The 23,086-nt window shown below is 50.9% G+C and overlaps 1 protein-coding gene across 1 annotated transcript; it reads left to right on the top strand.

Annotated features, from left to right (window-relative positions):
* The first annotated feature begins 1,263 nt into the window (after positions 1–1,263).
* Positions 1,264–21,538, top strand: SNX27 (sorting nexin 27). Its single transcript, XM_029580273.1, has 13 exons — positions 1,264–1,683; positions 9,743–9,974; positions 10,574–10,766; positions 11,386–11,450; positions 14,357–14,461; positions 14,731–14,809; positions 15,316–15,479; positions 15,584–15,673; positions 16,216–16,365; positions 17,279–17,407; positions 17,963–18,022; positions 18,178–18,240; positions 18,826–21,538. The coding sequence occupies exons 1-13, from the start codon at positions 1,409–1,411 to the stop codon at positions 18,871–18,873; spliced, it is 1,653 nt and encodes a 550-aa protein (XP_029436133.1). The 5' UTR covers positions 1,264–1,408; the 3' UTR covers positions 18,874–21,538.
* Positions 21,539–23,086: the final 1,548 nt, after the last annotated feature.

The following is a 23,086-nucleotide window of genomic DNA, read 5'->3' as shown; positions in this document are numbered from 1 at the left end:
CAGAGGACTTACAATCTAAGTTTTTGTACCTGAGGCAATGGAGGATAAAGTGACTTGGCCAAGGTCACAAGGAGCAACAGCAGGACTCGACCCCCTGGTCTTCTGGTTCATAGTCCACTGTTCTAACCACTAGGTTATCCAACTGCTGGTACCACTTCTCTATAAATTTCCTGGGAACTGGTTTGTAAGATGCAACAATTTGTAGAAGATGGGAACAGAAGTAAGGTGCAGCTTGTTTCATGAATGTGGCATCCTTCACTTTTTCATAGTAACATAGTAATGATAGCAGATAAGGATGAAATGGTCCAGCGAGTCTGCCCACTAATTTGCTTTTAGTTGTTACTGCGGCTCCATGCAGGTTACTCCCATTCTTGCAGTAAGGATAGTAACTGCCGCTCTGTGTTAACCCCATACATTGTTAATGTCCTCCCTGGTGTTTCATCTTGACCCTAGTTCTACTGTTTCTCCCAGGACAAACAAGATCGTAGTCCTGGCAGATGGGTGACATCATCCGATGGTGCCCGTTACACAATACTTTTGTCACACTGAGCATGCCACTAACCTCGTAGCCCAGGGGGTCCAGCGAGCCAAAGCCAGGAACTGGATGCAATAAGCATCATTGAGGCAAGGTGACCACAAGACCATGAAAACACCGTGCACTGAACTTCAAAATGAAGTCACCACTCTAGGGACTCTTCACAGCAGGCAGCAGATTCCAGCATGTAGGTGCCCAGGCTTCGGGGACTTATGCCATGGTGCTCACAGTAGCCCGCCACAGTCACCCCCTGCCTTTGGCTGTTCTTGCTGGTTTGAGCAACAGAGCTGGGAGAGGCATTGCACTTTATTTCCCGTTTTCCCCCGGAAGACGGAATTTCTTCACGTGTCTGGTAAGAGGAAGTGGCGGCGCTGCCAGGAGCAGATGAAGCAATTAGCTGAGAGCTTCCCGCTTTGCTGGTGCTGCCACAGCCGTTCTCATAGGGATCCATTGCAGTAAAACAAGGGAAAGTTTCCCGGTTCAGTCTGGTGCTGCTGTGACGCTTTGCAGCAAGCCAAAGCGGCGACTCTGGGAAACGTAGTTCTGAGCAGACTGCTCCGGAAGGCACGGACCGGCAGCGGAACTATAACTCCCAGCATGCCCGACTCCCAGCTGGCGCCAGGCTCTCACGTGCGCCCCGCCTTTCCTGGGACTCCAGCTCCCGGCATGCCCCTTTCCCGGCCGGCGTCGTCCTCTCCCTCACGTGCCCCGTGCCCACTCAGTCGCACTACGTCTCCCGACGTTCCCCGCGGCGTCCCCCCCCCCCCTTCCTCCATTGCGCTAGGTCTCCCGGCCTGCCTCGCGGCGGCGGCAGCGCGCACCGGTCCCGTGACGCGCCCGCCCGCCCCGCTCGGGGGCCGTGTGAGGGTAAAGATGGCGGACGAGGACGGGGAGGGGGTTCTGTCCGCTGACAGGAATGGCGGCGGTGGCTCCGGGCCCTGCCTGGCCGCCGCCGGACCTCGCGTGGTGCGTATCGTCAAGTCCGAGTCCGGCTACGGCTTCAACGTGCGGGGGCAGGTGAGCGAGGGCGGCCAGCTGCGGAGCATCAACGGCGAGCTCTACGCTCCCCTGCAGCACGTCAGTGCTGTGCTGCCGGCCGGGGCCGCCGACAGGGCCGGCATCCGCAAGGGGGACCGCATCCTGGAGGTGTAAGTACCGGGCAGGGAGAGAGACCCATAACCGGGTGGATAAGTTTGGAGCAGGGGCTGTGCGTGCGGGAGGCGGGGGAGAGAGACTGTGGCTTGTGGAGTTGAGAGGATGGTTGGGGGGGAGACTGTGGAAGTGGGAGCCATATACTGGGGTTCAGGTGAGGAGGCTGTGGAAGTGGGAGCCATATACTGGGGTTCAGGTGAGGAGGCTGTGGAAGTGGGAGCCATAGTCTGGGGTTCAGATGAGGAGACTGTGGAAGTGGGAGCCATAGTCTGGGGTGCTGAATACTGGGGGTCAGGAGGAGAGACTGAGGATGGTTGGGGGGAGACTGTGGAAGTGGGAGCCATAGTCTGGGGTGCTGAATACTGGGGGTCAGGAGGAGAGACTGTGAATGCTAGAGGATGGTTGGGGGGGGAGACTGTGGAAGTGGGAGCCATATACTGGGGTTCAGGAGAGGAGACTGTGGAAGTGGGAGCCATAGTCTGGGGTGCTGAATACTGGGGTTCAGGAGGCGAGACTGTGGCTGTGAATGCTAGAGGATGGTTGGGGGGGGGGGGGGGAGACTGTGGAAGTGGGAGCCATAGTCTGGGGTGCTGAATACTGGGGTTCAGGAGGCGAGACTGTGGCTGTGAATGCTAGAGGATGGGTTGAGGGGGGGGGGGGAGACTGTGGAAGTGGGAGCCATAGTCTGGGGTGCTGAATACTGGGGTTCAGGAGGCGAGACTGTGGCTGTGAATGCTAGAGGATGGTGGGGGGGAGACTGTGGAAGTGGGAGCCATAGTCTGGGGTGCTGAATACTGGGGTTCAGGAGGCGAGACTGTGGCTGTGAATGCTAGAGGATGGTTTGGGGGGGGGGGGGGGGCTGTGGAAGTGGGAGCCATAGTCTGGGATGCTGAATACTGGGGTTCAGGAGGTGAGACTGTGGCTGTGAATGCTAGAGGATGGTTGGGGGGGGGGGAGACTGTGGAAGTGGGAGCCATAGTCTGGGGTGCTGAATACTGGGGTTCAGGAGGCGAGACTGTGGCTGTGAATGCTAGAGGATGGTTGAGGGGGGGGGGGGGGAGACTGTGGAAGTGGGAGCCATAGTCTGGGGTGCTGAATACTGGGGTTCAGGAGGCGAGACTGTGGCTGTGAATGCTAGAGGATGGTGGGGGGGAGACTGTGGAAGTGGGAGCCATAGTCTGGGGTGCTGAATACTGGGGTTCAGGAGGAGAGATTGTGGCTGTGAGTACTGGAGGATGTGGGAGAGAGAGAGACTGTGGCTTGTGGAGTTGAGACATAGTCTGGGTGCTGCTGAATACTGGGGGTCAGGAGGAGAGACTGCGAGTATGGCCCTGGGTGAGGTTCTACACAGATCCATCACTGCCTCTATGGCAGAATGTGACAGGATTTGTTCTTTCCTTTTTTTCCAAGCTCTTGCTGTATGTTGTGGAGGGCCACAGAGCATAATGCCTTGTGACTTTCCCTGCTCATTACTGTGGGATCCAGTGAGCCTGTGGCATAGTGCAGGTGTAACCGTACTTTCTGCGGAGCCCTGAATTGCTGCTCAGTACTTGTCTTTTAGGGGCTCACCACTTAAACTCACACTGGAGTAAGAGTTGGCCAGGCCCCATGAAAACTGAAGGATCCCAGACGTGCTTTGCCCTGTGCCCCAGCAATGAGGCAGCATGTGGTGGGAGCTGCTCCAGGTGATGAGTTGTGGTACTGACCTTGGGTCTGAAGGTGTCACGAGTGTCCTTGAGAACCTGAGGATTGCTATCACTGTGTTAAAGGATGCTCTTACCTGTGTTTCAGGGTATGCCCATGTACTCGCCTTTATAAACTTCCTTGAAGCTAGGAAGTTTTCTTCGAGCAGAAGGAAAAACATTTTGCTCTTTGCCTGCTGTGGAAACACTGTGATGAGTGCTGTCTGGGACTGAGAGTAAATTCGTATCTAATTTCTCATCTTCGTCTTCCCAATGTGTGTGTGGTACTCGAGACTCAGATTTTATTGTTTCTTGAAAAAAAAAGTTTCATTTCCTTGTTAACATTTAAATCTTGATAATGTAGCTTGACTGTCTTGGCCATCTGTGGAAAGAGTAACTTGTGCTTCATTGGTCGGCAGCCAATTTTAATCATGGGGGTATTATGTCTGTTTTGAGACTGAGGGATTGCTCAGAGAGGCAGGGGTTGGGTGCTGAAGGGCCGCTGGATTGAGGACCAGCTGGGGATAAGTTTGATTCACGTCATTTGCCAGGGGGGTGGGGGGGGGTTGCCTTTTGAGTCCTCTTTATATACAAGCAACAGCTGGAGCTAGTACCGCTCTTTTCTCATATTCATTGTCACTGGAGGATGGGACTTGTTTGTCTTAGGAGTTTAATAAGTGCTCAAACAGATTCGTTTGGAATTCACGTATCTTCTGTTCTTAAGCCCCTGTGTTCATCTCCTGCTTTTTATCTTGCTGGGAAGTGAAAGGGGTAATTTATTACTGAAATGGCAGAAGATGTTTGGATGTCTTTGCTATTGAGTGACAAACAGGGGCTGTTGGTGAGACTGTATGTGGAGTTTCCCCCCTGTCTCTGGAGGCCCCTGGCAGTGTCTCCAGCCTTGTAGCTGAGGGTTTCCCATTCATCTTCTGTTGGCTTGTTCAGGACTGGAATCCGGGTCTTGCTGGGTTCAACAAAAGACTTTGAGGGCCGGAAAAATAACTCTCCTTACTTCTGGTTGTTTGAAAGCAGCAGGAGGCACAGTTTCCTGAGTCTGCGAGAAGCTTTGAGGTAAAACTGGTGTTGTGTGGGGTCCAGCCCAGAGCCTGGGAGCCAGGAATTGTGCTACGTAGCACGGGGTGCATCCCTAGACCAGGCTCTGTTTTTGTGAGTGGCAGTGAGAGAGGATTTGCATCTGGGAATTGAGGTCACCCTTTCAAACCCAAACCGAGACCCATCGCTGAAGTTTTGCTGGTGTTTTGGTTTAAATCCGCCTCACTCATGGGGAATCTGTTTCTGAAATGTGTCAGTAGGATCATTTGAGAGCTATTTAGTGATGATACGTTCGTACAGTGATTTAAAGCAAAGAGCTGCACAAGTTGTAAAATGAAACGACCCGGTAGCTCTAGGTGGGTGATCTACTAGGTGGCAGATGGCAAGAATTTAGCAGTGACCCTGAGATTCCCATCTCTTCTCTTTCAGCATCTCCGTCCTGTGGCCTTGTGGAATTGAGCATTTTTTGCAGGGTAGAGAGCTGTGTGTGTCCAGTGAGGCAGAGTGCATGTCCTGGCCATTTTACTCCGTGCAACAAATTCCTGTTCTGGTAATTGCTTTGCTTTGGGTTTGCACACCCTGTTTTGTTCACTGCATCAGAGGGAACAGTTAAAAGTTATCTGGAAAAGCTAGGAAAGTAGTCGAGAGCAAAGACCCAAGGAAGTAAAAAGAGCAAATACAGTAAAGCAGAGGAAAAGACTTTTATTTTTTTAGATATGGTAAAGACAGAGAAGACCAGTACAAAAGTGTGATTGTAAGAGTCAGAGGTGAAGGGGTAATAGGGAGAAAGCGGATTTGCTTAACAAATATCCCTGTTCATTGAAGGAAAGGCTTGGAACAGGTCCGCAGAAAATTGCCATAAATAGGAATTGGAAGCAAGGTTAGACCTAAGATGATTTCAGAAGGCTGAGTTTGCAAGGAGCTAGCAAAACTGAAAGCAGTGGGACTCACTGGATGCATCCGAGGGCGTTAAGGGAATTAGGGAAGTTCTGAACTTTTAACGCTTCTGTAGAGTCAGGAGTCTGTTCCAAAGGACTGGACAGAGGAAGAGATGGTGGTTCCTCTTCACAAAAGCAGAAGTCAGGAGGAGGCTGGGAGCTACAGGCCGGTTAGTCTGACCTCGATGGTGAGTACATTCATGGAATTGCTACTAAAGCAGAGGCTCGTGCACTTTCCGGAATCCGAGGCAGCCTGGTTTTTCCCAGTGCTAGGTTTTGTCGGTTGAACACAATCAAGTTCTCTGACCGGGTAACCAGAGAGTTAGATCGGGGAGAACATTCGATTAACGTACGAGGATTTCAGTAAGGCCTTTGACACGGCTCTGCATAGGTGCCTTATAAACTGAGCACCCTGGCTGTGCTTTCCAACGTGATTGTCTCCTCCCACTTTCTAACCCAGGGACAGGGAAATGGAATTCACTTTGAGGACACTTAAGGTGCTGCAGGGTTCAGCCCTTAGTTCAGTTCGGTTTACCAGTTTTGGTGGTGATATTACAGAAGGACTATTGGTAAAGGCTTATCTTTTTGTGGGTGGTATCAAAATTGGCAACAGGGCACGAGGAGGGATGTTAGCCAAGCTTGAGGAATGGTCTGCAGCCTGGGAGCTAAGGTTTAATGATAAGAGTGCAGGATCATGCATCTGAGTTGCAAACATTCAAGGGGGCAGGGCAGGGGGCGAAGTTCTTCTGTACACAGACTGGAGCAGGATGTGGGAGGGGTGGGCAGCAAAAGCCAGAAGGATGCGTAGGGTATAAACTGAATAGTCTGTCCAGAATCTTTTGGGATCTAAATGTGTATACCCTGGCAGAAAGGTGGGATGGGGAGACAGTTAAAAAAAAAAAAAAAAAAGGATGCTCTGGAGCTAGGGGGCATGGGATGAGGGTGAAAGGGTGTAGGAGTGATGTAAGGAAATGTTTTTTGTTTTTTTTTACAGAGAGGGTGGTGGATGCGTGGAACGGCCTCCCCGTGGAGGTGGTGGAGACAAGGCAGTGTCTGAATTCAAGAGAGCATGGGATAAATGCGGGGATCTGTGAAGGATAGGGGAGCGGCTGTGAATGGGCCATATGGGCTTTATCAGTTATCCTGTTCTGTGTCTTGTATTTAACTGTGAAAGTGATGGCTGAATTCAGTGTCTGTCCCCGGAGGCGGTCTGAGGCCGTAGCAGGGCTGCCTTCTTGGTTGAGGGACTGAGGAGGGTGCAGGAAGTGATGGCATTAAACCTGAACAAGGACCCCTGGCTCTTCCTGGTACTGGATCACCGCTTGTTGTCTCATCCTGAGCAGTGATGATGTGAAACCTACTTTCAATTGCTGCGATTTCTGTAATGTGGGAAGGAGAAGACTTTGCCCATCCCTGGGAGCTCCGCACAGCTCGTGTGTCGGGATACGGCATTGAATTTGCTGTTGCAGCAGAGACGGATCCACAGTGGCTTGTCCTTTGTTACAGGTTCTTGCTGGGCCTGTGAGAGACTTCACTTGTAAGTCTGCACACATCCATCCTTGCTGAGTGCGTTGGGGTCCTTTGTTTTTACGCTGAAGCCAGATCTGCCAGGGAATTAGAGGTCATGAGGCACAGCGCTGCTCCCTTTCCTGTGGGGATCTAACAGAGATGCTGCACTGTTCCTTATGTTCTCCTCGGGAGAAGACCTTATCCAGCTACTGGTACCTGCTGTTCCTACCCCAGGGGTGCAGTGCACTTTTTCAAATATTTCTTGTTGAGGACACACTCACTGCCTGCAAAGTCCAAGGAGCCCCAGGAGTCTTATCAAAGCACTTTCACTTCTAATTTCAACTACTTAGGTAATTGATTTTATTTTCTCTTATGGAAATCCTCATCTTGAAATTGAAGCTGGCCTGTTTCCTGGCCAGTTGAAAGTAGCTACAGTGAATATCGGCTGCCGAAATGTTAGCCCATTTCTTCATTTCCATCTCCTAGCCATAAGGGTCCTGTGTGTTTATCCCACACCCTTTTGGATCCTGTAACTGTACGATTCTTTAAATTCCAGAATTACAACATCCAGTAGGGAGCACAATCTTACATCCGTAACATTCGCCTCTTCCTGAGTTAGTGCACGTAGCGATACTTCCATGCAGCTGGGAGCTTCAGTGATGTCAGCGTAACCTGGTGATATCACTGGGGGCTGTAGTGATGTCCGCAGGTCCCCACGATCTGCTGCTGGGGCTTTGGGTTATGGCGAGGTGATGTCGGCGTATCCTGGTGGGAACATGGCGATGTCTCTGGCTGCCCCATTGGGCTCGGAGCTGTGATGTCAGCTTATCCTAATGGGAGCAAGGTTAACTGGCTGGTCCGTGGAGCCAGACAGAATGGCTGAAGCTCTGCAGATGCTTTTTCTGCCTGGGTTACTTGTACTTTTTTTCTGTATGAAACGAGCTTGGTTTACAGAAATGGCAGGGACTATGCTGGGTGTCTGGGATCTGATTTTCTTTTCTCTCCATGGTGCTGGTATGTGGAATGGAGCCTGTGCTGCACTGGATTGTACAAGGTCGGTGTGTCTGAGTGAGGATGACTTTTGCATGCCAGGATGGGAATGGACTTTACTCTTAGTTCAGGTTGTGTTGGGTTCAAGCTCAGTCTCTCCGACTGCTGCTAATACACTGTGCCAGGTACAACACACGGAGGTGCACCTGCGAGCTCTGTAATCGTGCCTGGGATAATTGGGGCTGCTTCTGTAACTTTCTGCCAGTTCTCTTGGGCCTGTCTCAGGTCCGACGGTGGTTTTATTGTTTACTTTGGATGCTGTCCTCTTGTAAAATTTATCAGTCTGTTGATGTATTTGCACAGGCTGAAGTGCATTAATTACTGCTCCCTTTCCTCCCTGTATAAACAGAGCAAGGTTCTATGCCAACTCTGAAAATACTTTGATAAGAGGAGCAGAGTTTGTGCTGTGGTAAGGCCAGGGAAAGATTTGCTGATGGAAGACATCGCATCCCTGTTCCTCCTTGACTGTGGCTATTGGCATCGGTGAACTTTTCACTTTGAAGCTGAAAGCAGCAGGACTGGGGACGAGATCAGAAGGAAACGTTCCCTGATCTTATAGACACTGCCATGCAACACACTACCATGGTGAGGGCACGGAATGAGAGTCATGTGCCTGTCCATTCCCCCTCCCACCTAGCCTTATTCGGGTCGCTCACCTGGCAGGTGCGTGACCACCCCCCCCCCCCCTTTCAGGGTTCTGCTGTTCTCACTTTTCTGCTTTAATGTGTTCAAGCAGAAAACCCACAGAAAAACCAAACCATAGAAATGGCTCCAGGGAAGAGAGAGGCATCAAGCCGCATGGGACAGACCAGTGACATCCTCCCAAATTCCCATAGGTCAACGAGTAAGCCTGGTTATAAAGAGTTCTGAAGCCATCTGAACAGCCTCTCCATCTGCGCAGGATCGTTCAGGGTCAGAATGAGGGGCGCGGGGGGGGGGGGTCTGTAATGTTTCTGTAGTCATTGCTTAGCACAGAGAGTGAAATTATAAGAGGTGCCAGACAGCCTAGCTCAGGAGTGGCCAACTCTAGTCCTCAACAACCACAGACAGGCCTAGTTTTCAGGATACCCATAATGAATATGCATGAGATAGATTTGCATACACTGAAGGCAGTGCATGCACATCTCTATCATGCATATTCATTATGGGTATCCTGGAGTTGGTCACTCCTGGGGGGGGGGGGCGGGGGAAGGCCACACTGAGGTGAGGAAGGAACATGTGCAATGTGTGTGTTCCCCACCCTGATTTCTACATGTCTGTGTTTGTAGAGATTTCTTGGCATCTGTGGAACTTTCATACTGTGTGGGGTCTGCTTGGAGTGGCAGTGGAGAGTCAGAGCTGGAAACTGGCGCTTGATGTGCCAGAGATGCCTCGCATGTGTCTGGGGCAGAGCTTGAGCTCCTGCGTATTTTGGCTTCCTTTAATGTGGGGACTTGGTGCTAATTCCGCTCTGACTTCTGGAGGGAGGTGTGAATGCAGGCCAGGCACTGTTTGGACTGCAGTCTTAATCTGGGGTTATGTCTAGCAGCGGAGGAAGGGAAAGTGAACCACTCTTCCTGCCAGGGACTTATTGGGGGCCCAGTGAAACACACTGATCTCAGTTACCATATTGAAGTATTAGGCACCTTTTAGCCTTGTGTGAGGTGTCCTTATTTCTGTAAAAGGGTTTGGCACGTTGTTTGCCTTGTAAATATTGGTATTAGAATTAAGGGGGACTCGTGTTCAGATTGAACTTATCGCAGTCTTGTCATAGGGGCTCTCCTGGCAGTAATGGTGGTGGTCAGCCAGAGAAGCCAACAAGTCTCTCTCCTTATTTTTCCCAGGAACGGTGTGAACGTGGAAGGGGCAACACACAAGCAGGTGGTGGATCTGATCCGAGCCGGGGAGAAGGAGCTAATTCTGACAGTGTTATCGGTTCCGCCACACGAGGCGGATAACCTGGACCCCAGCGATGACTCCTCGGGACAGTCCTTCTACGATTACACGGAGAAGCAAGCTGTCCCCATCTCCGTCCCCACCTACAAGCACGTGGAGCAGAATGCCGAGAAGTTTGTGGTTAGTGTTCTGGGGGGGGGTGGCTTGCGCTTTTCTTTAGCCCTTCCATGCAGATGCTGCTCCTCCTGTCTCGGAGGCGCAGTCGAAGCCTCTGGTCACTTAAGCCCTGAGTGCTTGGGCTCTCGCTGAGCGTACGGGGGCTACTCCTGCCTCCCGCTTCCCTTGGGAGAGATCTCCTTTACCGGGGCCTTGCTGCAGGTGAAATGTGATTTCGCTTGCCTTGGGGGATGGGAAGCGTGAACAGGAAGCCCCACCCCCCTTTCCTGTGTACACTTTTGCCAGACATTGTGCAATCAGCTTTATGAAAGAAAATGACGGAAAGGTTTGAAGAAGTTGCTGATTGCTAGAGAACCCTGGAACTTTAAACATCTGTAGCTGGAAGAGGGGGGAGGGGGTGAGTGAGGTCTTGTAAGGGGTCCTCCATGGAGAAGTCACGGATCAATTTTGGAAGGGTTCGTTGTCCATTCGGTCTCTCTCTTAAAGTGATCCTGATATCCATGAATTATATTCCTTGCGCTTACCTTTGTGCGCTTGTGGCTGGGAATAAGAGGGCACGGCTCTGGTAATGGGTCAGCAGACACGTGTTTCTCTCCACTCAGGTGTACAGTGTTTACATGGCCGGCAGACAGCTCTGCTCCAAGCGCTACCGGGAGTTTGCCATCCTGCACCAGAATCTGAAGCGAGAATTTGCCAACTTCACATTTCCTCGTCTGCCGGGAAAATGGCCCTTTACTCTCTCAGAGCAGCAACTGGATGCCAGGCGGAGGGGGCTGGAAGAGTACTTGGAGAAAGGTGCCTGGGAGGGGTCAGGGGTGATGGCTGAGGGCTGTACACCTGGCAGAGGGGACTGGAAGAGGACTTGGAGAAAGGTGCCTGGGAGGAGTCAGGGGTGATTGCTGAGGGCTATACACCTGGCGGAGGGGACTGGAAGAGTAGAGAAAGGTGCCCGGGAGGGGTGAGGCCTCTACACCAGGCGGAGGGGGCTGGAAGAGTAGTTGGAGAAAGGTGCCTGGGAGGGGTCTGGGGTGATGGCTGAGGGCTGTACACCTGGCGGAGGGGGCTGGAAGAGGACTTGGAGAAAGGTGCCTGGGAGGAGTCAGGGGTGATTGCTGAGGGCTGTACACCTGGCGGAGGGGGCTGGAAGAGTAGAGAAAGGTGCCCGGGAGGAGTCAGGGGTGATGGCTGAGGGCTATACACCTGGCGGAGGGGACTGGAAGAGTAGAGAAAGGTGCCCAGGAGGGGTGAGGCCTGTACACCAGGCAGAGGGGACTGGAAGAGTACTTGGAGAAAGATGAAGTGGGTCTGGGAACAGGATGGTTCTAGTACATGATGGAATATGCATGTGGCAGCATTTTGTAATTGCCACCAGTAAGGTTCTGATCAGAGACTCTTTGCTCCTTTCCCTTCCCAGTGTGTTCGATCAGAGTAATTGGTGAGAGTGACATCATGCAGGAGTTCCTCTCTGAATCAGATGAGGTGAGAATCTTCTCAGTAGGTGCCTTTACCCTAAACAGTTGTTTCGATGTTTTTGGTAAGACGCTCATAGCTGCTTTTTCTGCCATCATCTCCCAACGAGCAGGGATACAAATGAATGTATCAGAACGTGCGTTGAAGCACATACCTGCGCAATTAACGTGGACGTAATCACTGGTGGGCAAATACCAAGTAAAAGTACTGCAGGAGCAATTAACTTTAATAGGGGAGATTATAAGGAAATTACGCAGAGAAAAAAACTAAAAGGAGCAGTTGCCAAGATTAAATGTTTGCATAAGATGTGGACATTGTTTAAACATACCATCTTGGAAGCCCAGATAAAACGTATTCCATGCATTGAAAAAGGTGGAAGGAAGACCAAATGACTTGCCAGCATGGTTTCATGGTGAGGTGAAGTCAAAGGGACATCTTTTTCTAAAAATGGAAAGCAGACCCAAATGAAGAAAATAAGCAAAAGCATAAGCACTGGCAAGTTAGATATAAAAAAATAAATAAAGCAGGCTAAGAGAGAATTTGAGAAGACAAAAACTAATAAAAATGTTTTCAGATATGTTGGAGGTAAAAAGCCCATTGAGGGAGTTGGTTGGGCCGTTGGATGCTCAGGGAGGACAAGGAACTAGCAGAAAGGACTGCAGGACTTCTGTACTGAGGAGGATGTTGGTAACACATCCACCCCAGAAACGCTCTTTCGTGTAGATTCTGAACAACCAAAGCAAATTGCTTTCGAATTGTAGGATGTAATAAATTAAATTGGTAAATGAGTAACAAATCACCAGGACTGGATGGTATTCCCCCCTCCCCGGTTCTGAAAGAACTGGAACATGAAATTACAAGCCCATTGCTAGTATTCTGTAACCTGTTTAAAACAGTCACAATAGCTGAAGACTGGAAGGTGGCCAGTGTGACACCAATTATTAAAAAGAGCTCAAGGAGTAATCTGAGAAAATATACACACATCTGTGGTGGGCAGAATAGTGGAAGCTATTCTTACAAGCAAAATTGCTAGCCATATAGCTAGAAATGGTTTTAGCTTATGGAAGTCTTGCTTTACTAGCCTATCAGATTGTATTTTGAAGGTGTAAATAAACATAGATAAAAGTGAGCTGGTTGTTATAGTATTTGTGGATTTTCAGAAGGCATTTGACAAGAGTTCCTCATGAGAAGATATTTAAAAAGTCGTGGGATAGGAGGCACTGGCCTGTTGTGAATTGGTAACCAGTTAAAAGAGGATAGGACTAAATGGCTAATTTTCAGAATGGAGACAGGAGTAGCCCAGGGATCTGTACTGGGACCAGTGTTTACCATATTCATTAATGATCCAGAAAGGGGAGTAATGAGTGAGGTAGTCGAGTTTGCAGATGACCCACAATTTTTTTCAGTTAAAATTGCAGTGGATTATGAGGAACTGCAACAGAAAGGGACTGGGGATCAGAATGGCAGATAACATTTTATGTGCTGCCTCTCTTTTGATCCATGCTGTGACTGCACCTTGAGTATTGTGTGCAGCTCTGGTCAGCCCATAGTGGATCTAGAAGAGGTGCAGAGGAGGGCTTACACGAATGATTAAAGGGGATGGATCATCTCTCCTATGGTGTGAGAGGCTGCGCAGCTTGGAGAAGAGACGGCTGAGAAGGGGACATGGTAGAGGTTTATAAAATCAGGAGTGGGGTGGGACGGGTAAACAAGACATTTATTTATCTTTTAAAACAAGGGGACACTCCATGAAACTAACGACCAGCAGATTTAAAACCAATTGAGTCAAGTGCATTTTCCCTTATTGTAATAATCAAGCTGCGGAATTTGATGCCAGAGGAAGTGGTCAAGGGGTGACCTGTTTTTTCTTCAATAATTTTTATACCCTTTGTTCTGCTTTATAGAAGAAAAAAAAACTTACAAATGAAAAAACTGAGAAAACTAAACTAATTTGAAATTGAATAAAAAAAATAGTAAATCAAAAGGAGTGAAAAGCTCAGTCATCCCAAAAATCAGTTCTAGCTGCAAGTGGCAGCTTTTATACCTCCTAATCGTTGTGAGCCAGAAAAGTCCATAAGAATTTATTAGTTAGGTAGGCTTGGGAAAGGCAGTGCTTGTCCCTGGGAATGAACAAGAAATAGATTTGTTACTTTGTGTGACCCGAACTGGCTGTTATCTGAGACAGGATGTTGAGCTCAGTGGACCTTGGTGTGATCCAGCATGGCACTTTCATTTGAAGTTTCAGTACTGGACTAGCAGGGGGTGCTGCAGGGCAGGAGTGAGGTGCATTGGCAGAGCTGTGTGTGAGGGTCTCAGTACTGGAATAGCAGGGGGTGCTGCAGGGCAGGAGTGAGGTGCATTGGCAGAGCTGTGTGTGGGGGTCTCAGTACTGGAATAGCAGGGGGTGCTGCAGGGCAGGAGTGAGGTGCATTGGCAGATCTGTGTGTGAGGGTCTCAGTACTGGAATAGCAGGGGGTGCTGCAGGGCAGGAATGAGGTGCATTGGCAGAGCTGTGTGTGGGGGTCTCAGTACTGGAATAGCAGGGGGTGCTGCAGGGCAGGAGTGAGGTGCATTGGCAGAGCTGTGTGTGGGGGTCTCAGTACTGGAATAGCAGGGGGTGCTGCAGGGCAGGAGAGAGATGCATTGGCAGATCTGTGTGTGAGGGTCTCAGTACTGGACTAGCAGGGGGTGCTGCAGGGCAGGAGTGAGGGGCATTGGCAGAGCTGTGTGTGGGGGTCTCAGTACTGGAATAGCAGGGGGTGCTGCAGGGCAGGAGTGAGGTGCATGGGCAGAGCTGAGTATCTTCCCTGCCTATAGGATTTGGGTCTTCATCCTATGTAGCTAATTGATTGTTATAGAAGGTGGGGGCTTAGGGCTTTCTTGATATTTTTTTTTCCCTACTTTCATTCCTCTAGAATTACAATGGGGTGTCGGATGTAGAGCTGAGAGTAGCATTACCTGATAAAAGAACAGTCACTGTCCGGGTGAAAAAGAACAGCACCACAGACCAGGTGTATCAGGTAAGAGCCTTGCCCGCCTTGCTTGCTGTCCAGTGACTGTGGGGGAGGTGTTGTATGTGGATCGTGGAAGGGCGTCTGTGGCGAGCTGCTGGGGTGATGGCAGTGTGAGAGGGAAGGCCTTGTTCCAGCGTGTGTGTGTGCTTGTTAGCTGTTGTCATGTGAGAGGGATACGTGGATTGTTCCATGTTGCTCTGGCAGATCCCAGGGACTCCTCGCTTTAGCTTTTTTGCTCCCTCCCCCCTGATTGCGTCCCTCTGGTTTTACTGCAGGCTGTGGCGGGCAAGGTTGGAATGGACCTCATCACTGCAAATTACTTTGCTCTGTTTGAAGTGATCAATCACTCCTGCGGTGAGTGAGCCCCCTCGTACTACAATGTCACGAGACCCCTGGCAGCTTAGATCCAGTGTGCAGTAGGGCCTGAGAAGATAGAAATAGGAAAGGTACAGTTGTCATACAGGGAGCAGAACGTTGTCAGACACCGAACAGGGCTAAAATTCCCCCCATTGCTTCTCTTGCCGTCTGGGAACATGTACGGAAAGGTTAAGCATTTGTGCCAGTCTTGGCATCAGATATTACCTTTTACAGAGAGGAGGAACACGCCTGAAAGCTTGAGCGCTGTGAAGTTTCGAGCTCCCTTAACATCTGTCTCGCGGCTGGGCGCCAGGGTCTCTAGCAGAACGTGCTGCGGAGATGTGGGGGGCGCTCTCGGAGCCTCCCAGCCACTCGTGAGGCACAGGGGCCGGGCCGTGGTGGTCTGGCTGTGCCGCCCCCTTCCCTCCTGTCCTACCCTAGTCTTGCGTGCGCCTTGCCCCTCCTCTTTCTAGCCTTGGTGTGTCCGATGCGCTTTCTTACAGTCCGTAAGCTGGCTCCCAACGAGTTCCCACACAAGCTCTATGTGCAGAACTACACGTCGGCCGTGCCCGGCACCTGCCTCACCGTCCGCAAGTGGCTCTTCACCACGGAGGAGGAGGCGCTGCTCAATGACAACGACCTGGCAGTAACCTACTTCTTCCATCAGGTACGGGCGTCCCTGCACGGCTCTAGAGTGCTCAGTTAAGTCTTCAGTCTTGGCTCTGTCTCGCAGGCTTCAGTTTTTCCCCTTTTTTTTCCCGTGGTCCACAGGCTGTAGACGATGTGAAGAAAGGTTACATCAAAGCAGAGGAGAAGTCCTATCAGCTTCAGAAGCTAGCTGAGCAGAGAAAGATGGTCCTGGTGAGGGCGAAATTCCTTAAGATTCGTTAGTGCTGAGAAGGTATAAAGGGTCATCTTTGGCTAAAGAGGGTGCTGGAGTGGGGGTCTCGTATCGGGCAGTGGACGGGCCTTTCCTGCTGTCGGGATTCTGTGTTTCGCTGCCCATGCAGGAAGGTGAGGTGGTGCCGGCTCTTCCCTGGGCGGGTACCGAGTGCTGCAAGAGGAAAGAAGGATTGAACTCGTGGGCCGCCCCACTTGCGTCTCTAGTGCCCTGTGCTGGGCGGCTGGGATGAGACTGGTCAGCTCTGCCAGCGTGCATTGATGGGATAGGCAAGCTTTTCTCGTTGTCACGGCGGTTGCTGTTTTGTTTTCTCAGTGAGCTGAGAACTTGCGCAGTGAGTTGCCTGGCTTGTTAGGGTTACACTGCCCAGCTGGCAGCCATACCTCTGCTTTTTGGGGTCTCTGTGAGTCAGCGGGGGGGGGGGGGGTGCTTCTCAGGGTGCCTTGGGCTGGAAGTCCTGCACAGTTTCTCCTGTTAAGGGTTTGACTCTCTCGCTTTCTAGTACTTGAACATGTTGCGGACGTGCGAAGGATACAGCGAGATCATTTTCCCCCACTGCTCCTGCGACTCGCGACGGAAGGGTCATGTGATCACAGCCATCAGCATCAAGCACTTTAAACTCCATGCCTGCACGGAAGAAGGGCAGCTGGAGGTGAGCCACTTAAGTGACAGGTCATGCTGGCTCTGTCTTTCTCACTGACTGCTTCCCCTCTGAGGCTCTGGCACATGCTGAGCTCTCATCTCTGCCCCTGTGTGCCGCGTCTCCTGACTGGCACAGGCCAATTCTGCCCTTTCCCCTCCCCTGGGTTTCCCCCGCGCGCTGCTTCTTTTTCCTCCCCTGGGTTTCCCCCGCGCGCTGCTTCTTTCCCCTCCCCTGGGTTTCCCCCGCGCGCTGCTTCTTTCCCCTCCCCTGGGTTTCCCGTGCGCGCTGCTTCTTTCCCCTCCCCTGGGTTTCCCCCGCGCGCTGCTTCTTTCCCCTTCCCCTGGGTTTCCCCCGCGCGCTGCTTCTTTCCCCTTCCCCTGGGTTTCCCGTGCGCGCTGCTTCTTTCCCCTCCCCTGGGTTTCCCCTGCGCGCTGCTTCTTTTTCCTCCCCTGGGTTTCCCCCGCGCGCTGCTTCTTTTTCCTCCCCTGGGTTTCCCCCGCGCGCTGCTTCTTTTTCCTCCCCTGGGTTTCCCCCGCGCGCTGCTTCTTTTTCCCTCCCCTGGGTTTCCCCCGCGCGCTGCTTCTTTCCCCTCCCCTGGGTTTCCCCCGCGCGCTGCTTCTTTCCCCTCCCCTGGGTTTCCCCCGCGCGCTGCTTCTTTCCCCTCCCCTGGGTTTCCCCCGCCCGCTGCTTCTTTCCCCTCCCCTGGGTTTCCCCCGCCCGCTGCTTCTTTTCCCTCCCCTGGGTTTCCCCTGCCCGCTGCTTCTTTTTCCTCCCCTGGGTTTCCCCTGCCCGCTGCTTCTTTTTCCTCCCCTGGGTTTCCCCCGCCCGCTGCTTCTTTTTCCTCCCCTGGGTTTCCCCCGCGCGCTGCTTCTTTCCCCTCCCCTGGGTTTCTTTGTGTATGCTGACTCCTTCTTCTGTGCAGAACCAGGTGATAGCCTTTGAGTGGGACGAGATGCAGCGATGGGATACAGATGAGGAGGGCATGGCTTTCTGCTTTGAGTATACTCGAGGAGAGAAGAAACCCCGATGGGTGAAGATCTTCACCCCCTATGTAAGTGTGGTGGGGGGGAGGAAATGAGATCTCCCTGCAGCTCATGGGATGGGGGAGCTCGTTCTTCTCATGTAACAGCTGAAGAATAAAGCTTTGCAGCCTCTGTACAGTTTCCACTAATTATTTTAAAAGCTCCTCCTGGCATATTGAGAGAAGAGAGCACAGCTGTCGGTCTCGCTGTCTTTTAACTTTTTTAAACTGTGTATTAACGAGATGTAAGCTTCAGGGACTGTCTGGTGTGTCTGTCCAGTGCTCTGCACTCCTGGTAGTGCTGTAGAGGGGACGGTAATAAAACTGGGTTTGGAGTATAGTGCAGCCCTGTAACAGAGCTGCTCCCCGTGATACGGATGACTCGTGCACTGATCTCATCCAGGGCTCAGCTGCCCCTTCCCTTTTTTTTTTGTTGTGTCTCTCTTCCCATTGCTCTGTGCTTGGATTTGGGGGTGATTCACGGCATTAGAGCAGCACCCCACTGTGGGCCTCCTCCAGCTGGCCCCCGTCTGTCCCAGATTCAGCAAGGGGTAAACTGCTGCATGCTTCTCTCTCTCTCTGCAGTTCAACTACATGCACGAGTGCTTTGAGAGGGTGTTCTGCGAGCTGAAGTGGAAGAAAGAGGTAACGTTTTGGTTTTTGGCGGTGATGTCCTGCACGTGCCCATGTGTGTGCGTCACGTCTCCCCCCCTACCCGTGCAGAATTAGTCTGTTCTGCATTGAGCAGCACAGACACTTGGTGTATTTGATGGTTTTTGACTTTTGTTTTTTTTCTCAAGGTGGAAGAGGAAACGACGGACAAGGACAACAAGAACTGTAGTAACGACCGTTTGTGCAGCAAGGTAAGCTCATGGTGGCATGGACAGGTGGGAGGGGCACAGCATTAGGCTGGTGTGATCCAGGGTCCGGATGTGAATGTTCTTGCACACACGCTGGCTTTCCATGTGGCTGTAATAGAACTCAGGCTGGCATTAGGTGAGCAGTATTCCTGAATAGGTGGCTCCAGTTTTTTGCTGTACTCGGTGTGAGTAACAGCCGTGACTGGCTCGGTAGCTCAGAAAACCCGAGTATCTGTTTGTGAGCTTTGTCCTTAGCACATGCTTGATGTTAGACGGATGCGAAGGCATGGATTTGTCGCCTTGGCTGCTGTATGTGTGTGTGGCGCTGTGTAGGACAGAGTACGTTTTGTTGGGAATGGACGTACGTCAGTACTGGAGTTTGCAGCTGTGTGTCCTGGTGAGGGGATCGGGTTAAATTGGACACTGGATTAACGTGTTAGGCCATGAAAAGACAGGAGAGCAGATGAGAGGATTGGGCAGAGGTCATTTCTCCATCTTCCTTGCTGCTACGGGGGATCTCTGAATCTTAACTCTGTTTGATGTTAAAAAAAAAAAAAAATGACCGTGGTCTTGTCTGTTCTCTTTCAGAACATCTTTCAGCTGTTGAGGTCACAGCAGCGGGACACCACTGCCTAGGCCCGGGCTGAGGAGCAGCATAACAATTAACAGCTACAGAGAAACTTTGTATTAAAAGCCCAAAACTAAATATTATTAATAATAGTGGCATTTGTGACTTTCCTGTTTCTGGAGCGCAGCAGGGCAGGGGGAGAGCTGAGCCGAGCCCAGAGGGCCTGCGAGGTGCCTTCTGCGTCAGACAAGACTCGATTTACATTTTGTACAGCTGGAGATCACGCACTACATCCATTTGCACTAATCTCTATAAATAGCTAAAAAAAACATTCACGTTCCAGACACATCGGTTTCTTTCGGATGCCGTAACCTTTTCTAGCTGTTTGTTTTTTACACTTTTCGCCCCTTGTTCTTCTCTGAGAGGGAATCGGAGTGCAGGACTCTGAGGTTTACAGCTTTTGGCTTTTTTTTTTTGTTTGTTTGTTTTTTTTTTTTCTTTGTTTGGGTTGAGGATGGCTGGGCTGTGTGTGTGGGTGGTGAGTGGCAGGTGCAGGAAGGGCCTGGCCCCCGGAGAGGAGAGTTGAGGGATCGGGGTGGTACTTTGTATGTCGTGAGAGGATTGTTCCGCCATGGTCTCCTCCAGCTGAGCTTGCATGGATTGTGCTCCTGTTTCCAGCACCAGAAAGGGTTTAAATGGACAACGTCAAGCCGCTGTGCGGAATAACTGTGGTGGCTTTCCCTGCAGTAACTCTTGCCGCCGTCTTGGATCGACGGGAAAGGTTACAGGCGCATCCTGCACGGTTTGGTTCCCTTTGCAGTGTAAGCAGCTAATTGTCAGTATTAAAAGGAGAGAGAAAATGGATGCGCAGGGCCCGAAGTTGTGACCGATGCGGCAGGAAGCGGGGGCGTTGCACCCGGCGACCCTGGGCCCAGCAGGCAGTGGGCAGTGTCTTCATCCGTCACTGGTCTCCGGCACGAGCAGCAGCAGTTCATAAGAAGCGTGGTGCGACAGCCTTCAGCTGAAAATCTTGGCTGCTGGGAGTTCCCCTGGGGAAGGGAGGGACAGAGTTTGAGCTGAGTTAGAGAAAATGTTGTGGTGCTGACCCTACTGTGGGGGCCGGCATTAGGGGCTCGTGTTCTTCGTTTTTGTAAGGGATACGGAAGGACCGTGTCCTGCATCAGGTGCCATGATCCCTTACGACTAATACAGTATTGCAGTAATGCTGCTCCCTAGCCCTGTGCTCGGGTTTACAGCTTGGAGCCTGAGATGTCTGGTCTGTGGGACTGTCCTCTGGCGGTGTCGGGATTGATGTAGAATGAGGGTGAGATCTCTGTGGCAGAGCTCCTGATAGCCCCCCACTGTATTGTATATGGAGCGCTGTGTAAGAATGGACTATTAAGGTTTTAATAGCAATGGTCAAGGTCCCAATTGAATGCCCGGTATAAGATTCCTCTCCAGGTCCTGCTGACTGAGCTCCGATTGGTGCTGCTTCTGTGTGCCTGCATCTATGGATTCTTGTGCAGTTCTCCGTTAAGCCGTTCGTTCGTCTTCCGTCTCCTGCACGCAGTGTTAGGGTGGTAAATGCAGGCAGAGGCCGTCTCTGGAACTGGCTGCTCTGCAAGGGTCCTCTTTTTTTTTTTCCCCAAGCCTGTAGGGGGGAGGTCTGGCGGCGAATCACCCGTTTCTCACATTCCAGGTAATCGCTTTTCTTTAAGCACCTCCAGGAAGAAATGTCCTTGGTGTTCAGCAGATACGGAGCCTTTTAATTCTAATCTGTGTGCTGAAGGTCACAGGTGTGTGGCTTGTGCTCCTCTGTTAGCTCCGAGCCTCCTTAACCAAGAACTGCTGCAGGGAGGGTTCAGTAGATTCTGTGCGGGCAGCCTGACCAGGTGTGCATGCCACTGAGATGGGGGGGGAGAAGACTGACCCTGAACTTTCAGACTTCCTCTGACGTACACACAGATGAAAGTGACTGCCTTCCAGGCATCCCCTCGGACCACTTTGGGATTCCTGGGTGGGGGGGTGTGGGTGTGGCACTGAGGTGCATCACGCACAGGGAGAGACGGTGTGCAGATTAACCTGAGCTGTCCAGGATATGGCTTGCACTAAACTCGACCAATCTGCTGATGCACTAACCTGTAACCCTTGTCATCCCAGATTTTTTTACACCATCCAACCCCCCCCCCCCCTCCGCACTGCCTTGCATATTCCCGTGCCTGCATCTCGCTCACCTCTTCCCGTGCGTCGCTAGACTGATGCTGCTTCTCTGTCACGGGTCAGCTCAAGGACCCCCCTTCTCTGACCTGCCCCAGAGCAATCCCTCTGCATCCGAGGAGGGTCCCAAGCATACGTCCTCCGATCAAGCTTGCGTGTAAGAAGAGGAGAGCAGCATTCGGAGCAATAAGACGGAACCCGGGGCAGGGCCACCTCGCAGCGCCCGAGCTATCTCAGCCGTTCAATGCCATGCACACTTTGGGGGGCTTGTATTTATTTTGGAGGACTCTTAAGTGTTTCAACTGCAGAACGTCTGCATTTTTTTTTTTTTCGTTTTGTGGTTTAAGAAATGTGGAAAAAAGAAAAGAAAAAAAAACCAACTCAAACCCCCTTTGCTAACAGTGTTCAGTTTCTTGTTCCCTAGAGTTTAACCACTCGGAGAGTGTTTGGTAGAGTCACCTAGTGTAATTAATTGTAACAAATTCTTTTAAATAAATTGATTTATTGATGATACTACCTCTTGCATCTGTATTGCTGGATTTTAATTAGCATTTTTTTTTTTCATAATTTCTTGCAAATGACGAGCCACTGAGCTGCAGCTTGTTAGGGAAAGTTTAGCAGAATTAAATGACAATTTTGCAGTGATGACGTCAGTCCCACCACCGCCTCTGATGTAGCAAGGCTCTCTCTTTAGTGCACGTTTTGCTGTGGTAAGGGATCCCTGGCGTTTGTGGAAGACATGGGCACTAATGTGAGACCGGCGCTGGTGCATACAAATCCCTGTGTTAAGGAAGGTAGTGCCTGCTCACCACTTGTGCCAGGGAGGGGTGGGAAAAGGCAGGTTTTCTTAATCCTGGAGTAAAAGTGAACTCGTGTTTCTGGCGGCCAGTTGCCGTGCCCATGTGAAAGTGTCTTGGCCTGCTTCTGCCATGCTGGGCACGGCAGTAGGAATAACTGGCTACCAGAAATGTGAGTTTACAGTTAGCATACTGTTAAGCTGTAGGTGCCTGCCCTAGGGAGTTTATTGTTTATTACTTTTTATATACCAACGTATCAGAAATCCATCACATCGGTTTACAATAGATAAACATACAACAATGAATATAAAACATTCAATAAATACTAATAACAGCTATTAGAACAATGCCTAATCCTAAAACAATGCTAAAAATATCACAAAATAATATAAAGTAAGTACTAAGATCAATTAAGCGCAATACCATCTTAATTGGTTATATAAAACATAGTATCCTAGATTACAACATAGCATTAAAATGCTTGCACTTTCGCATGCAATGCCATTTTGTAAAGTTAGATTAGTGCTTTGTATCAAAGGCCATTTTGGCAAGGGAAATCCAAAGTGTAAGCTCTTGTGAGGCACGCACTACAGCTATGAAAAGCAATAGGCACTCTGGGACGGGCGCCTGCAGCTGAACAGTAAGCTGTTCAGGAAAAGCCAGGAAACCCGTGGCTTGAGGCCCTCCCTGGAGAGCTTGTGCTGGAAATTGAAGTCCTGGGTCTCCGGTGAAGCAGACTCTCTCTTCTGGTGGCCAGTCTTGTTCTGTTGCTGTGGTCAGTAACCCATGCCCCCTCCAGCCCCCATAAACACACCTTAGTGGGGGGTGTAGTGGGGTGATGCTGGAGGACGTGTGTCCGTCTGTCCGTCCCCCCCCCCCCTTACTGTGGCCTGTGCAAGGACAGGCAGACCCTGTCCGTTCTGAGTCTGGGGTGAGACCTTTGCTTACAAGGTTGAATCACGGGGGCTTGGCTAGAGAGCTGAGGAGGGCGAGTACTTATTTTTGTGGCCAAGATCCATCTAATTGTGGGATACTGCTGCTGCTGCCACCTTCAGGGACCATGATCTGTACTAGGGACGTGCATTCGTTTCCGAGTTATGTGTGCCATTCATGGACTTTAGTACATGCATAAAAACAATGTGCGCATAGCTTGAGTTATTAATAGTACACGTGTACTATAAAGTCTATGATTTCTGCGCATAATGAAACGAATGCACATACGTATTCTGGGCTGAGAGATTAGGGGCTTCATAAAGTTGGAGATGGA

The sequence above is a fragment of the Rhinatrema bivittatum genome, chromosome 16 (assembly GCF_901001135.1).
Source record: "Rhinatrema bivittatum chromosome 16, aRhiBiv1.1, whole genome shotgun sequence".
Taxonomy (NCBI): domain Eukaryota; kingdom Metazoa; phylum Chordata; class Amphibia; order Gymnophiona; family Rhinatrematidae; genus Rhinatrema; species Rhinatrema bivittatum.
The sequence above is the reverse complement of the archived record's forward strand: the minus strand, read 5'-3'. Positions and strand labels throughout refer to the sequence as shown.